Source organism: Mandrillus leucophaeus, unplaced genomic scaffold (assembly GCF_000951045.1).
Source record: "Mandrillus leucophaeus isolate KB7577 unplaced genomic scaffold, Mleu.le_1.0 Scaffold556, whole genome shotgun sequence".
NCBI classification, from domain to species: Eukaryota; Metazoa; Chordata; class Mammalia; order Primates; family Cercopithecidae; genus Mandrillus; species Mandrillus leucophaeus.
Genome location: NW_012105986.1, coordinates 167,983 through 185,148, shown reverse-complemented (window position 1 = coordinate 185,148; position 17,166 = coordinate 167,983). Strand labels below are relative to the sequence as shown.

Below are 17,166 nucleotides of genomic sequence, written 5' to 3'. Positions count from 1 at the left end.
TTGGGAGGTTTTTGATTACTGATTCAACCTCTTTACCCTTTATAGGTCTATTCATGTTTTTTATTTCTTTGAGTCAGTTTTGGTGGTCTGTGTGTTTCTATAGATTTGTCCATTTCATCTAGGTTATCTAATTTGTTGGCATACTGTTGCTCATAGCATTCTTTTATAATCCTTTTTATTTCTGTAAAGTCAAGAGTAATGTCTCTTCTTTTATTTTTGATTTTAGCAATTCTCTTTGCTAAAATCTAGATAGGCTAAAGTCTATCAGTTTTATTGATGTTTTTAATAAACAAATATTAATTTCATTTATTTTGTTGTTTTTATATTCTCCCTTTTGTTTATCATCTATCTCTTTGTTCTACCAGCTTAGGATTTAGTTTGCCTTTCTTTTTCTAGTTCCTTAAGATTTAAAGTTAGGTTATTTATTTGAGATTTTTCTTCTTTTTTAATGTAGGTGTATATAGCTATAAATTTCCCTCAGAGCTCTGCTTTTTGCATATTTTTTGTATCTTATATTTTTGCTTTCACTTATCTCGAAGTATTTTTAAATTTTCCTGCAGTTTGTGCTTTGACCTATTCGTTGCTTACAAGTATGTTCTTTAATTTACACTTTTTTTTTTTTTTTTTTTTTTTTTTTTCTGAGATGGGGTCTAGCTCTTTCGCCCAGGCTGGAGTGCAGTGGCATGATCTTAGCTCACTGCAACCTCTGCCTCCTGACTTCACGCAATTCTCCTACCTTAGCCTCCCAAGTAACTGGGATTACAGGCACCCGCCATGACGCCCAGCTAATTTTTATATATTTAGTACAGACAAGGTCTCACTGTGTTGGCCAGGCTGGTCTTGAACTCCTGATCTCATGATCCACCTGCCTTGGAATTTACACATACTTTGAACTTTTCAGTTTGCCTTATAATACTGATTTCTGGATTCATTCCTTTGTGTTTGGACAAGATACTCTGTATGACTTGTCTTTTTAAATTTTCAAGACTTGCTTTGTTGCAAAACATATGTTCTATCCTGGAGAACATTCCATGTGTACTTGGAAAGACTGTTTTCTGTTGTTGGGTGGAGTGTTCTGTAGACGTTAGGTCTAGGTGGTGTGTAATGTTCAAGTCCTCTATTTTCTTATTATTTTCTGTACTTGTTTTGCCCATCATTCAAGTGGGGTATTGAAGTCTCCAACTATTATCAAAGAGTGCCTGTTTCTCCATTCAGTTCTGTTAAATTTTGCTAATTGTATTTTATTTATTTTATTATTATTATTTTTTTGAGACAGAGTCTTGCTCAGTCACCCAGGCTGGAGTGTAGTGGCAGGATCTTGGCTCACTGCAAGCTCAGTCTCCTGGGTTCACGCCATTCTCCTGCCTCAGCCTCCCGAGTAGCTGGGACTACAGGCGCCCTCCACCAGGCTCGGCTAATTTTTTTGTATTTTTAGTAGAGACGGGGTTTCACCGTGTTAGCCAGGATGGTCTCGATCTCCTGATCTCGTGATCCACCCGCCTCGGCCTCCCAAAGTGCTGAGATTACAGGTGTGAGCCACCGCGCCCGGCCTGCTTATTATATTTTAGTACTCTCTTGTTAGGTGTGTACATGTTTATAATTCTTATCTCTTCTTAATGAATTGACCCCTTTATCAACATATCATGTCCTAATCTGAGCTGTTTTTAAGTGGATTTTGTGAAATTATATTGAAAGTTTTTCCCTTGGCTCTTCATAGATAACAGTTGGAGACATTGGAACACTCTTTAAAATTCGTATTGGGCATACCAACTCTGGACACTCCCCTTCCTGGCACTGCAAGGAGGTAAGGATGTATCAACACTTTCCCATGCTTTGCAAAATCCTCTGCATATTCCTCTCAGGAGTCAACTCATCATGCCTATAATGAGTTGATGGAGTCCTGTACCTTTTTAGCTTGTGCTTTCCTCAAGGCAGAAGTATCATATGTCCTTAATAATTAATTAATTCTTAATTGATTGAGGGAGGCACCTTAACCAAGCAATTCTTTCACCTCTTTGCAAAGAAAAAAATGCCTGGGACTCTGGATAAACTCATATAGCTTCTTGATATAGTTGCATTACTGATAAAAAGATGACTAGCTGTATGTTATTTGCTTCAGAAATGTTGTAAAGATAGACCACTGTGTTGACGAAATAATAGTCTACTAGAATTGAATGCCAGCTCTGAAATTTAGTCTATTCATGCTAAGCAGGAAAATGCCCCTTGAGTGTTTTTAAGATTAAAAAAAAAGGCTTAAATTTTCTACATTGTTCAGCATGAAACATCCACTTATTACCATGATTGTCAGTAAATGCAGATCTCCAACACTGGAAATCATAGAGCTTGTCATCCATTTTTGTGTATGGTGTATTTACATGTTCTGTCATTTCAAAATAAACGCTCTTTAAACAAGTTCTCAAAATGTGAAGAAAATCTCGTCATATTCCTGATATTTTTGGCAAACTTACTCTTCTTGAGTTTTAACATGTGGAAGAATTAATGAAAAATTCATAGAAGATGAGTAATTCCTTAAAAACATTAAAAAATTCCATTAGCAGGAGTATATAGTTGTTAATACCATCTTCTTTATATTAGCTTACAAAGGATTCTGAAAGCAGAATGAAAAAATTTACCTTATGAAAATACAGAACGTTAAGGTTATATTTTAAAATTCAAAATTACTACCTGGCTTCTATGTGAAATGCTGTCTTTTATGCTATATAGAGCTTTTGAAGTATAATATTCAAATTGATTCTTAAGTGATCATATGTGACAATAATATCTTTTTTTCTTCCCTCTCAGTGAGGTAAACTAACATATGAAAATTATCATTAATTCTCCTGCTATTTCATTTGATAGCCAATAAGCAAGATTACATTCATTATGAACTTGGGATGCTGAGACAAAAAATTTTGTATTATAGAGGAATGATATAAAAATCAGGCTGAAAATTTCTATTGTCTTTCTCTCTATGGCAAGCATTCTCTCACTGCAAGAGAACTTTGCCTAAGGTTTACTTTGGCTCTTGTTGAGTACCTGTGAAGAAGAGAGACATTCTTGATTCAAAGTTTCATTATGAATGTACAAAAACTGTTATCCAGTTTATCCATTTTGCAAAATTAGTTGAAATTTTTCTGTTTAATTCTTATAATACAGTTTAGAAGTTTAAAATTTGAAATTTTAAGTAAGCCAACTTGTATGGTGATTTGAACAGAATCACTGATTCCATAATAGCAACAATAATACATTTCCATAAAATAACCACATTGCTTTAGAAACTTAATCTTGATTTTTTTCAAGTTCAGTTAAGGAAGTTTACAAAATAAAAAGTTCAAAATGTTAGGTTATTTTCTGCTTCTCAAATGATCAGCTTTGGGCCTTAATTAAAATGGTCAAATCAGACAGTCTTGGCAGTAGTAACCTTGCAAACAATAGTTTTTCTCACTGGTTCTCAGGAAGCCTTTCTAAAAGTGACATTACATTGTGTCAGAATCACACTGAATATGCATTTATAAATGTGAATTCCTGAACCTGTCTGAGACCCAGAGACCTTAGTAGGAGCAGGTCCTGAAAATCTGCCTTTTTTTCCTTTTTGAGACAGGGTCTTTGTCTGTTGCCCAGGCTGGAGTCGAGTGGCACGATAATGGCTCACTACAGCCTTAACTTCCCAGACTCAAGTGATCCTCCCACCTCAGCCTCTCAAGTAGCTGGGACTATAGGCATGCACCACCACACCTGGCTAATTTTTAAGTTTTTGTGGAGACGGGGTCTTGCCATGTTGCCCTGGTTGGTCTCAAACTCCTGGGCTCAAGCAATCTGCTCACCTTGGGCCTGCAAAGTGCTGGGATTACAAGTGTGAGCCACTGTGCCTGGGTGAAAATTTGCCTTTTTAACAAGGTGATTTTAAAATCATTAAAGTTGAAAATCTCTGATTTAAGGAATTTTCAAAAGAGTAAGATTAACTTAATAGTTAAAATAACACCTCAATGAAGCTTTTTTTATTTCTAAAATTATTTTAATGAAAAAGTTATCTTTCTGTAAACATTTCATTATACTACAAATGAAACATCTGAGTCCATTACAGAACACTTCTGAATTCCTAAACATCAGAAAGCATAGTGAAGTTTTAAAGTAATTTTGAATATTTAGATAGGCTAACAATCCTTACATTACCCTTGCACACTGGCATGCTTATTCACTATTTTGTGACATCAATTACTGGAACTCCAAGAGATACTGTAAAAGAATAATTGTCCTCTATTCAGAAAAGGCTAGATTTTAGTATCAGAAAATATAGTTTTTTACTTTTTGATGATTTTCATATTTTTCAGTTCCTACCAGAAATTATTAACATTCTTGTTTAACTCCAGGATAAATGGATTAGGTGTAATAGGGGACCATATAAATGATTACTGGTTGAATTTTGTTAATTGCTAAGGATCCAAGGGGGGAACCATATCAGTTTGAATCTGTGGTGTATGAAATCTGACCTTATGCTAATATTTATAAAATTACTTTAAACCAAAACATCAATTTCTAAGAAGTTGAAACAGGGAAAAATATATTTCTAAAAATGTAAACGTTTCTTTCTAAACAGGAAAATACTAATGACATAAGATTTGGGAAGAAATTGCCATGTTGGAAATAAACATTTCAAAATAGAGACACTAGAAATAGAAAATTTATCTGGGTGCAGTGGCATGTGTCTGTAGACCCAGCTACTCAGGAGGCTGAGGTGGGAGGATCACTTCAGCCTAGGAGTTGGCAACCATCCTGGGCAACATAGCAAGACTTTGTCTCAAAAAAATAAAGAAATAAATAGAAATAGGAAGGTTTTTAGATAGAGGAAAGAAATGCCATTGTGCTTGAGATGGCAGGAAAAGAAGAAATTAGCACTGTCAAATTATCAACAGTTTCTCATATTAAAAAAAGTTCTCTGAGCTAAGTGGCAGTCTTGAACCAAAACTTATTTGACACTTTGATAAAGCATTCCTACATTTTTGAAAGTAATATTATTGTTATTGTAGATACAATTGCATAATATGAATTCTGGAAAACAGTTTTATGTACCTGTTCAACGATGGTTTGCACGAGATCAAGAGGATGGGGAAATCTGTCGAGAATTTCCTGTTTTAAGTAAAGGACAACCCATCCTTCCAGGTAGGAAAGCGTCAACTCCAGGCAGCACAGATAAAACTTGTTTGCCTAAATACTGAAGGACAGGGAACCAATAAACACATGTTGAGTAAATGAATGATTAAGGACTGCCAGTTTCTTATCACTTACCTCTCTGATGTGGCAGCTGCATCTAAATGCTTTTTAGTTGTTTCACATGCCAACATTCAGGAATATGTTCTTGTCAACAGCCCTACAGGAAGGTCGGCTGAAATGCTTCTTAATCAAAACAAGGAAATTAATTCTTAGGCGGTCATGAGAAAAATTGAATGTCAAATGAAGTTCCTCCAGGGCTAAGAAATGCAAGTCAATATATACTTTTCCCACCGGGCTCTCCCTCATTTTTGAAACTTTAACTATTTGATAAGGAAATAAAAACACAACTGCTCAATGACATTCTAAATGTCTGGCCAAAAGCAGAGATGTATTCAAGCCTTGTTTAAATTTATGGCTGATAATAGGCTCTTTTTCTAATCAGGGTTAGGTAGTCACTGCTCCCTAGCATAAGAATTCAGGGTGGCTGTCCATAAGAACTATTTGCTCTTGGGTCTGCTGGCCTCTGCCTTGGAGAAGAATGGGATAAGGGCATGTGAGATTATTAAATAGACAATTGGCAATAAATGGATTTTTCTCCAATCCAGAGTGTGTTCTATTAAAAATGTCATGTTTTAATTTTCTGAATAAATAAATAAATAAATAAATGAGTAATAGTAAGTCTTATCTGACATTAGGCTTAGGTCGATACCAACCTGTGTAGTTTTTTGAGGGAACATAGACTGGCAAAACATTTGCACAGATTGATGATTCCTTTATGGTTTTAAATTAAGATGCGATCACTTTTCTTAAGTTTCTGAAGTTAAAATATTTTTGAAAAGACGTGAATAGCCCTAGTTACTGAAAAGTGAAGCATGAGCATTGTTCTCACCATTCATAAGTATTTTTTTTTTTCACCATTTAGCAGCATTGTTATCACTATTCTTCCTCATCAGCCCACGTGTTTCACCTGAGGAGATGTTTGCCAGGTGCCCTATTCCTACCCATTGTTGGTAATGATGCAGAGGTCACTTTCTGCTGCTACTTCCCTCCATTTTTAACTGTTAAAGTTCTACTCAAAGAAGGCATACTCTACAAATATCTTCTGATTTTACTTGTCTTTTGTGTAGGGCTTGACCCTTATGGTTTATTAATCAACATTTTTCTTTTCAGTTTCAGGACATGGCTTGGTATTCTAACCATACCCTATCATATGCTATCTGTAAACTTGATGAGCCTTTAGTTATCTAGGTCAATGGTAGATATAGCAAATGTTGATTTACCCTTGCCATATTTTTATCTAATATTCTAACTAAGATTGATACTGTGTCTGAAATGATATCGTTACAAACAAGTAACACCCTTTGCTAAAGGTAGACACGTAAGTACTAGGTGGTACAAATAACTAAAGCTTGATTAATGTCTTTTTTGCTATATTTTATTCCTTTAAGTTTATAAAAAGTAATGGTAGTTGTCATTTAAGACAACAGTAACTCTAAAAGTGTTTGCCCAGTTTACCAGTATACCATCATGTGTACCTGAAAAAAAATTTGTTGTAATTATGGAGTTACTTTCCTGCGAAGGATAAAGGTTCCTAAGAAAACACCAAAAGTGGGCTCACAGGCTGTGTGAGCTACTTTAAAAAAAATTTTATTTTTAATTGTGATAATTAACACAAACATTAAATTTACTACCTTAAACATTTTTAAGTGTACAGTTCACTTGTGTTAAGTGTATTCACATTGCTATGCAACAGATCTTTAGAACTTCTGCATCTTACAAAGCTGAAACTCTATATATCCATTAAATACTAATTCCCCCTAATCCCCACCCCGCCACACTTCTCTCAGCCCTTGGGAACCACATTTCTACTTTCTGTTTCTATGATTTTAACTACTTTAGATACATCATATGAGTGTAAGCATACAGTATTTGTCCTTTTGTGATTGGTTTATTTTACCTAATATAATGTCTGTGGTATAGCATGTTAACAGAATTTTTATTCTTTTTAAGACTGCGTATTACTCCATCATATGTATATACCACAATTTCTTTATCCATTCATCTGACAGCAGACATTAGGCTTGCTTCTACCTTCTACCTATTGTGAATAATGTTGTAATGACCATGCATGTGCAAATTTAAATATCTCTTTGAGATTCTACTTTGAACTCTTTTGGATGCGTATCTAGAAATGGGGTTGCTGAATTTTATGGTAATTCAATTTTTAATTTTTTGAGGAACTCCATACCTTTTTCCATAGTAGTTGGACAATTTTACATCCCAAAGGGTTCCAGTTTCTCTGCATTCTCCCCAACGCTTGTTTTTTTTTCTATTGATACTGGCCATCTTAATGGGTGTGAGGTAGTTTTTTCATTGTGGTTTTCATTTGCATTTCTGTAATAATTAGTGATGTTGAATTTTTGTAGGCTTTTTGGCCATTTGTATATATTCTTTGATGAATTGTCTATTCAAGCTCTTTGCCTATTTTTAAATTGGATTGTCTCTTTTCCATGTGTTGTTGTTTAGTTGGAGTTCCTTATTTTTTCTGGATATTAGCCTCTTATCAGATACGTGACTGGGAAATATTTTTTGCAACTCCATAAGTTGCCTCTTTACACTAATGATTGTTGCCTTTGCTGTGCAGAAGTTTTTAAGTTTGATGTAGCCCCATTTGTTTGTTTTTGTTGCATGTGATTTTGGTGTCATATCCAAGAAATAATTGCCAAATTTGATATCCCGAAGGTTTTCTCTTAAGGTTTCATCTAGGAGTTTTATGGATTTAGATTTTTATGGTTAGGTCTTTAATCCATTTTTAGTTAATATCTATATTGATGTAAGATAAAGATTCAACCTTATTATTATTATTTTTTGCATGCATGTGGATATCCAGTTTAGTCAACACCATTTATTGAAGAGACTATCTTCCTCCTTGTGTGGTCTTGGCACCCTTGTCAAAATCATTTGACTGTATAATCGAAGATTTATTTTTGAGTTCTCTATTCTATTCTGTTAGTCTGTCTGTCTTTATCCCAGTACCACACTGCCTTTATTACTGTTGCTTTGTCATATGTATTAAAATCAAGAAGTGTTAGGCTTATAACTTTGTTCATCTCAAGATTGTTTTGACTATTCAGGGATCTCTTGGCAATCTATAGGAATTTTTGGATTTTTTCCTATTTCTGTAAAAATTGCTGTTGACATTTTGATAGGGAATGCATTTAATCTGTAGATTGCTTTGGGTAATGTAGACATTTTAACAATATTAAGTCTTCTACAAACATGGAGTGTCTTTCCACTTACTTGTTTCTTTAATTTATTTTAACAATGTTTTGTAGTTTTCATTGTACATATTTTTCGCTGCCTTGGTTTAGTATTAAGTGTAGCATTTTATTGTTTTTGGTGCTATTGTAAATGCAGTTGTTTTCTTAATTTCTTTTTGTATTATTCTTTGTTAGTATATAGTAATGCAGCTGCTTTTTGAGTGCTGATTTTGTTGTTTTAACAATTTTTGTGTGTGTGGAGCCTTTTAGAGTTTTCTACATATATAACCTGCAAACAGCAATAATCTTACTTCTTCTCTTCCAAGTTGGATATCTTTTGTTTGTTTTTCTTGTTTTAATTGCAATACCTGGAACTTTCAGTCATATGTTGAATAGAAATGATGAGAGGGGGCATCCTTGTCTTTTTCATGATCTTAGAGGAAAAGCTTTTTTCCTTTCATCAATAAGTATTGTGTTAGCTGTGAGCTTTATATATATTGCCATTATTATGTTGAGATAGTTTCCTTCTATTCCTAGTTTGTTGAGAGTTTTTATCAAGGAAGCATGTTGGATTATAAGAATGCTTTTTCTGCATCAGTGAAGTTTTTTGTTTTTTGGCTTTCTTTATGTTAATGTGGCATGTTACACTGATTGATTTTTGTATGTGGAACCATCCTTGTATATCTAGGTATAAATGCAACTTGGTCATGCTGTATGTGCCGGGGGTAGGAGGGGGAGCTTCGGCATGTAAAATGCCATGAATTTTCCTACTGGTTTCGATGAGGTTGTTTTTGTCTTTGGTCTTGCCTGGATGTAGGAACCTCTTAGGTGGTTTCTGGGGTTCTCACAAAGGCAAATGTTCCAAGTATTGTTGTTATGATGGTATCTCTGTGGGCAAATGTGGGTCTAGGGTTTGCATCATCTTGCTGATGCCCTATGGGTACTTTTTAAAATATGCTTTTTAAAATTATACTTTAAGTTCCAGGGTACATGTGCACAACGTGCAGGTTTGTTACATATGTATAATGTGCCATGTTGGTGTGCTGCACCCATTGACTCGTCATTTACATTAGGTATATCTCCTAATGCTATCCCTCCCTCCCTCCCCCCACCCCATGACAGGTGCTGGTGTGTGATGTTCCCCTTCCTGTGACCAAGTGTTCTCATTGTTCAATTTCCACCTATGAGTGAGAATGTGCAGTGTTTGGTTTTCTGTTCTTGCGATAGTTTGCTGAGAATGATGGTTTCCAGCTGCATCCATGTCCCTACAGAGGACGTGAACTCATCCTTTTTTATGGCTGCATAGTATTCCATGGTGTATATGTGCCACATTTTCTTAATCCAGTCTGTCATTGATGGACATTCGGGTTGGTTCCACGTCTTTGCTATTGTGAATGGTGCCACAATAAACATACATGTGCGTGTGTCTTTATAGCAGCATGATTTGTAATCCTTTGGGTATATACCCAGTAATGGGATGGCTGGGTCAAATGGTATTTCTAGTTCTAGATCCTTTAGGAATCACCACACTGTCTTCCACAATGGTTGAACTAGTTTACACTCCCACCAACAGTATAAAAGTGTTCCTATTTCTCCATATCCTCTCCTATGGGTACTTTTTAATGAAACAACTATTTTATATTTCAGTTTACCCAGTAGAACCCTGGACAAATGTGTCAGTTGATTAAGAAAACTTCAATTCATTTTTGTTATATATTTGTCTTTTAAGTTCTTACATGGACAATAAAAGAAGAATACCTCTGAATAGAATAGCACAAAGATGATAGACCACTGTTACTCTGATTCCCCTCCTCTTGTTTTCTCTCTCCAATTGTATCATAGTTATTTGGTTTTTAAAAAAGGAAAAATGAGAGTTTGTTTAGAAAAATAATGGGGAAGGCTGGGTGTGGTGGTTTACACTTGTAATCCCAGCACTTTGGGAGGCTAACGCAGGTGGCTCTCTTGAGTTCAAGACCAGCCTGGGCAACATGGTAAAACCCCATCTCTATTAAAAAGAATATATAAAATTATATATTATGAATATGTAATATAATGTTATATAATTATGTTGTTATATACACAAGATTATATATATATACACACACATATATATATGTGTGTGTGTGTATATATATAAATATTAGCTGGGCATAGTAGCACATGCCTGTAGTCCCAGCTAGTCAGGAGCCTGAGGAGGGAGGATCACTTGAGCCTTGGAGGTTGAGGATGCAGTAAGCCGTGATTGTTCCACCGCATTCCAGCCTGAGTGACAGAACCAGACCCTGAATAAAAAAAAAGAAAAAATGAAAAAGAATGGAGAAAAGTTATTAATCTTTAGAAAAAGATTGTCAAGTTTACAATCCCAGAAAGTAAATAAAACTTCCCTCAATAATTCCTACTTATAAACCTTCTGCATGAGCTGAGGAGGGAATGGAATATGAAGGAATATCAACTGATGTGAAAATCCAGAGGATGGAGCTGGTGTGGGAGGGCAGTGCAGGAATGTGTTTGAATTCACAGAACTCTTGAATTAGAATCTTTTTATCTTCTTCTGGTACTTCATGCCCATGAATATTAGGTATTTTGTCATTACCCTACAGGTCCCTGAGGTTCATTTTTTTTTAAAAAAAGTATGTTTCTGTGTTGTTAGATTGGATGATTTCTGTTTATCTGTCTTCAGGCTCATTTGTGCTTTCCTCTCTTCTCTCCAGTCTGCTCTTGAGCCTATTCATTGAGTTTTAAAATTTGCTCATGATGCTTTTTTTCAGTTCTAAAATTTCTATTTAGTTATTCTTTAAATTTTCTATTTCTTTGTGGGGATTTTCTGTTTGTCCATTGGTTTTAAGAGTGTTCATGATTGTTTGTAGTAACATTTGTATCCTGACTGCTTTAAAATATTTGCCAGATAATCAGTACCCGTGTCATCTCAATGGTGATGTCTCCGTTCTCTTTTCCCATGTGAGCTGATATTTTTCTTGTTCTTAATATTCTGATTATTCATATTATATCTGGGGCATTTTACATATTATTATGTGAGACAGTAGCTCTTACTTAAATCCTAAGGAGAATGTTGATATTTTTGTTTTAGTATACAGTTGACTACTTAATTTCAGGTTGTAAATTCTAAACTGCCTTCTGTGGGCTGTGGTTCCAATGTCAGTTCAGTTCTTAAAATCTCTACAGTTCTTGGATCTTTCTTTTGGTCCTTTGCTTAGAAAACTGAGGCTTTAGTTATCCTGTTGTGCTGTGCACTTCTTCAGTCTTCCTGTTTGGAAGGAAGACCCTACTGAAGCCCAGTTCCTCCAAACAGAAGAGAAAGTTCTCTCCTTTAAAATGTTGGCTCCAATGTACTCCTCTTCCCAGGCACAGGGATATAAGAAAATAGAGAAATGCAAGTAAAAAAATGGTAGCATGTCTGCATCTTCTCTTCTCTATATTTGAGGCGTTCCCTTTCCTGCCTCCTGAACCAAAACTAGAGGGCTTCTACCGAGCCCGCATATCTGAGGTCCCGGTACCTATTTCCAGGTCTCTGGTGCATTGAATCCAGGCTGGGGGACTGTGGAGGAGGAAAAATGGTAAACTCACAGATGCTTGGTGTTACTTTAAATTTTGGTCTTCTTCCCCATTCCTCCTGCCGCTGTTCACGTTTTGACCTTCATATAGCTGTTCTATGCATTCTGTCAAAGTTTTACAGCTGCATTCAGTAGGAGAGACTGGGTGGTGCGTGTTACTCTGTATTACCTGGAACTAGAACTCTTGATTGGATTTCTGTACAGTAGTCTCCACTTGTGCATGGTTTTTCTCTCCTTGGTCTCAGTTCTTCAAAGTCAATTGCTGTCCAAAAATATTAAATGTAAAATTCCAGAAACAGACAATTCACAAATTTTAAGTTGTGTCCCATTCTGAGTGTGATGAAATCTCCTGCTGTCCTGCTCCATCCTGCCCTGATGTGAATCACCGCTTTCTCTAGTGAATCCATGTTGTATATGCTCTCCGCTTGTGTGTCACTTAGTAGCCATCAACTGTCACAGTATCGCAGTGCTTGTGTTCAAGTAACCCTTATTTTACTGAATAATGGCCTCAAAGTGCAAGAACAGTGATGCTGGCAATTTGGATATTTCAAAGAGAAGCCATAAAGTACTTCCTTTAAGTGAAAAGGTGAAAGTTCTTGAATTAATATGGAAAGAAAAAAAAAGTATGTCAAATTTGGTAAGATCTGTGGTAAGAACAAGTTTTCTGTCTGTGAAATTGTGAATAGTATATTGTTATAATTAATCAATTTTATTGTTATTGTTAATGTCTTATGGTGAACTAAACTGTATTATAAGTATGTATATGTAGAGAAAAACATAGTATATATAGAATTTGTTACTATCTGTGGTTTCTGGCATCCACTGGGGATCTTGGAACTTTTCCACCATGGATAAGGGGAGATTTCTGTACGTAATTTCTATTATATGAGCACTGCTTGGCACTTAAAAAGGTTTTTTTCTTATGTTGTCAGTGACAATATATGAAGTGAATGTGGCAACGGGTGAGCTATGGAATGCTGGAACAGTAGCAAACGTCTACATTTCTATCCATGGGGAAAAGGGAGATACAGGATCCAGACAACTATTTAGATCGAAGAGCTCTTTCAATTTTTTAAGAGGACAAGTAAGCAAAATACCTGTTGATTTTAAAAAGATTAATCATGGTAAAACATATAAAATAAGATTTACTGTTGTAACTATTTTAAGAGCATTTTAAGTGCACAGTTTAGTAATGTTAAGTATTCACATTACTGTGGAACAGATCATCAGAACTTTTTCATCTTCCAAAATTGGTAATCTAGTAATTAACAACTCCCCATTTCTCCTTCCCTTCAGTCCCTAGTAACCACCATTCTACTTTCTATTTCTGTATTTTTACTTCAGATACCTCATGTAAGGGAAATAATATAGTAATTGTCTTTTGTGACTGGCTTATTTCACTTAGCATAATGTCCTCAAGTTTCATCCATGTTATAGCATGTGACAGTATTTCCTTTCTTTTAAAGGCTGAATAATACTCCCTTGTGTGTAAACAAACAAACTACATTTCATTTATCATTTCATCGATTAATGGACATTTGGGTTGCCTCCACCTCTTGGCTATTGTGAATAATGCTACTGTGTACATGGGGGTGCAGCTATCTCTTTGAGCTCATCTTTTCAAATTGTTTTTGATACATATTTAGAAGTGAGATTGAGGGATCATATGGTAGTTTGTTTTTAATTTTTTGAAACTGCTATACTGTTTTGCATAGTGGTTGCACCATTTTACAATCCCACCAGCAGTGCACAAGGGTTCCAGTTTCTCCACCTCCTTGCCAAGACTTGTTAATCTTTTTTATGCACCCATCCTAATGGCTATGAGGGGATATCTCATTGCTTTCGGTTTACATTTCTTTATTTATTAGTGATGTTGAGCATCTTTCCTATGCTTATCGGCCACTTGTATATAATCTTTGGAGAAATGTTTGTTCAAATTCTCTGCCCATTTTAGGGTTGGGTTATTTGTAGGAATAGAAAACCAAATACTGTATGTTCTCACTTACAAGTGGGAGCTAATTATAGGGTACTCATGGACACAATGAGAGCAACAATAGATACTGGGGTGTGGAGAGGGATGCAAGAGAATGAGGCAAGGATTGAAAAACTGTTGGGTACTAGGCTTAGTACCTGGGTGATAGGATCCTTCATATCCTAAACCTCAGCATCACACAATATACCCAGTTAACACACCTGCACATGTACTGCCTGAATCTAAAATAAAAGTTGAAAAAGAAAAAAATTGGGTTATTTCTTCTTTTTTGTTGTTGAATTGTAGAAATTCTTTGTTTATTCTGGAACTTAAGCCTTTGTATTTCCTCTTTGTTGAATTTCTAACTTGGTTCATTCATTGCTCTCCTGACCTCAGTATCTTTGTGACTGTTATTTTGAATTCTCTGTTGAGTAAATCACTTAGTTCCATTTCTGGAAATTAATCTTGTTCTTTTGTTTGGGACATATTTCCCTTTTTTCTTCATTTTCTTTGACTTTCTCTATTAGTTTCTATGAATTAGATAAGACAGCCACCTCTCCCAATCTTGTGAGACTGGCTTCATATAGGAAATAGAACCTCACCGATCAACTTGGCAGAGATTAAGTGCCTTCCAAACTTTTGTATTTGTCCCAACTACTGTCTTTGTTTTTAGTGGTCCCCAGGAGTTTAGGGTGTGCCAAGTCCTGTCAGTGCCCTAGAGATAGGTAAGATAGAAACCAGTCTCTTGAGAAGCAGCTGGAAAAGTTGGGTTGCTAGATGTGTGATCAAGTTCCGTGTTTCCTCAGGCAGAACCTGGAGTTTATCTCCCACTCACTCTGCATTAAGCTGCAGAGAGGATCTGTGGCAAATGCCTGCACTCCTGTTCAGACCACACCGTTGCATTGCTCTCTGTTGCCCCCAAGAGCCTAGCAAATGCTCAGTTATCAGTTCTCAGAGACAGGTGGGTCAGCTGGAGACTTGTTTTATCACTGGAATGAACCAGAGGAAAATGCTGTATGAAGTGTGCAGACACGCAGTAGACTACTGATTGCTTTTTCTGTCACTGCCTGGATACAAGATAATTAAAAATGTAACCCATGGAAATTGCTGGGAAACTTGACATTAGGTGTGCATCAAACCCCTTTCAAAGAGAAACTGGATGCTGGGATTTTTTGCCTGCTCTCTCTGCATGAAGCCAGGAGAAAGCTGCTGGAAGTGCTCCTTACCTGTTTAAAGCATCTCTTCATTCTCTGCAGTCCCTGGGGTACTTAAGAATGCCTATCCCCATCAGCTCCTACAGGTAGGTGATTTAGAGCCCAGTCCCTCAGGTAGAAGCTGTAAAATATGCGACAGTCGATGTATGGACAAACTCCTTCCAGGGAGAAGATGGAGATTGGCTTTATCACTGGAGCCGGGTGGGGAAGAAGGCATGTCTGTTCAGGTTCACAAAGGACTTGTAATTACTTGACTTATCACCAACCAGATGCAGGCTAACTAGAAGCTCAACTCTGGGGCAGCATCTGAGAAAGTGTAAGTCCAACCTTTTGTAGTGAGAAAAAGGGATTTGGGTATTTTTGCCTGCTTGCTCTGTGCTAAGCCTTATGTGGGATAGCTGCTGGAAGTGTTCTTGTACCCAGTTGAAATTGCCTCTTTGTTCGCTGTGGTACCAGGCAATTCTCAAATGCTGAGCCCCCACATTTCCAAAAGTAGTTGATTTAGGCGCCAGTTGTTTAGGTGGGAGCTATGAAAGTTGCGATGCTCAGTGTGTAGAGAAACTCTTTTCAGGGAGAAGCTGGGGACTTGGTTTTATTGCTGGAGTGAGCTAGAGTGAGAAGATATGGGAAGTACCCACATGCCTATTGAGGGTCTGGGAACTTTATTAATTTCCTGCCCTCTAGGCTTCCAGATACACTCTAGTTAGAAGCCCTGACCTCCAGACAGCAGCTGGGATTGTGTGCAGTCACACCTCTTCTGGGAAGAAACTGGAAGTTAGATAATTTTCCTTGCTTACTCTGCACTAAGTCTAGGGGTATAGCTGCCTGTTTAAAACCACCTCCTAGTTCTCTGTGATCCCAGGGGATTTTCATATGCCAAGCCCCATCTGCTCTCAGAGGCAGTTGATGTAGGAGCCAATCCCTTGGATAGCAACCATAAAGTTAGGTTTTCTCCTTCACAATCCCTCAGCCTGGATTCAGTGCACCGGAAACCTGGAAACAGGCACTGGACCTCAGATATGGGGGCTCCGTAGAAGCCCTCTAGTTCTGGTTCAGGAGGCAGGAACGGGAACTCCTCACATATAGAGAAGGTGCAGACATGCCACCTTTTTTTTTTTAACTTTCATTTTTCTGTTTTTGTATGTCCCCATACCTTGGAAGAGGAGCCCATGGGAGCCAACATTCTGAAGGAAAGGAACTTGCCCTTTGGTTTGGTAGAGCTGGGCTTCAATGGGGTCTTCCTTCCAAACAGGAAGACTGCAGAATTGCACAGCACAACAGGATAACTAAAGGACAGAAACAGAAGAGTGGATCCTATGTCCAGAATTCTGTCTCATTTGAAGGCTGCCGGAGAAACTGGTTTATGTCTCCCCTAACTTGGAGGCATGACAGAAATGGCAGCTAGTTTGGAAGCCTGGAAAAACAGAGGCCAGCACTGCAGCCTATTTTTTGCAGCAGATATTCTTCAGTACAGCAGACAGACAACAAGGCAAGCAAGAGATTGTGGGCTCCAGATAAAAAACAAACACTTCCTTTCTGAAGCTGGAGAAGCTCCTGACTGTGCAGTGCTATTTCTGGGGTGTGGTTTGTGGCAGGAGCTTGTCTCAGCTTTTTCTACCTGTTTCGATGTGGATATTTTCTCAGTTTCTCAGTGTGTGTGTGTTGCAGTAAGTGTCTGGATATCTCTCCAAGTGAATTGATGTATTTGTATTTGTTTATTTGGTATGTCCATGGAAGAATTGAAAGTCAGAATCCTCCTAGTCTGCCATGTTGCTGACATCACCCAACCCGATGATGGTTTAAAGAGTGAGTTGTTAATAGCAGGCTCTGAAATTGAGGTAATAATTAATAGCCTACCAACCAAAAGAAAACCCAGGACCAGATGGATTCACAGCTGAATTCTACCAGGAGTACAAAGAGGAGCTGGTACCATTCCT

At 36.9% G+C, this 17,166-nt stretch overlaps 1 protein-coding gene across 1 annotated transcript in view; it reads left to right on the top strand.

Moving 5' to 3' along the window:
- Positions 1-1,779: 1,779 nt before the first annotated feature.
- The window catches only part of LOC105552428, an 88,013-nt gene continuing 72,626 nt past the window's right edge, over positions 1,780-17,166 (top strand). Inside the window, 3 exon segments of the mRNA XM_011998095.1 lie at positions 1,780-1,804; positions 5,028-5,160; positions 12,976-13,127. Coding sequence (XP_011853485.1) covers positions 5,043-5,160; positions 12,976-13,127 — 270 coding nt within the window. The 5' untranslated portion in view covers positions 1,780-1,804; positions 5,028-5,042.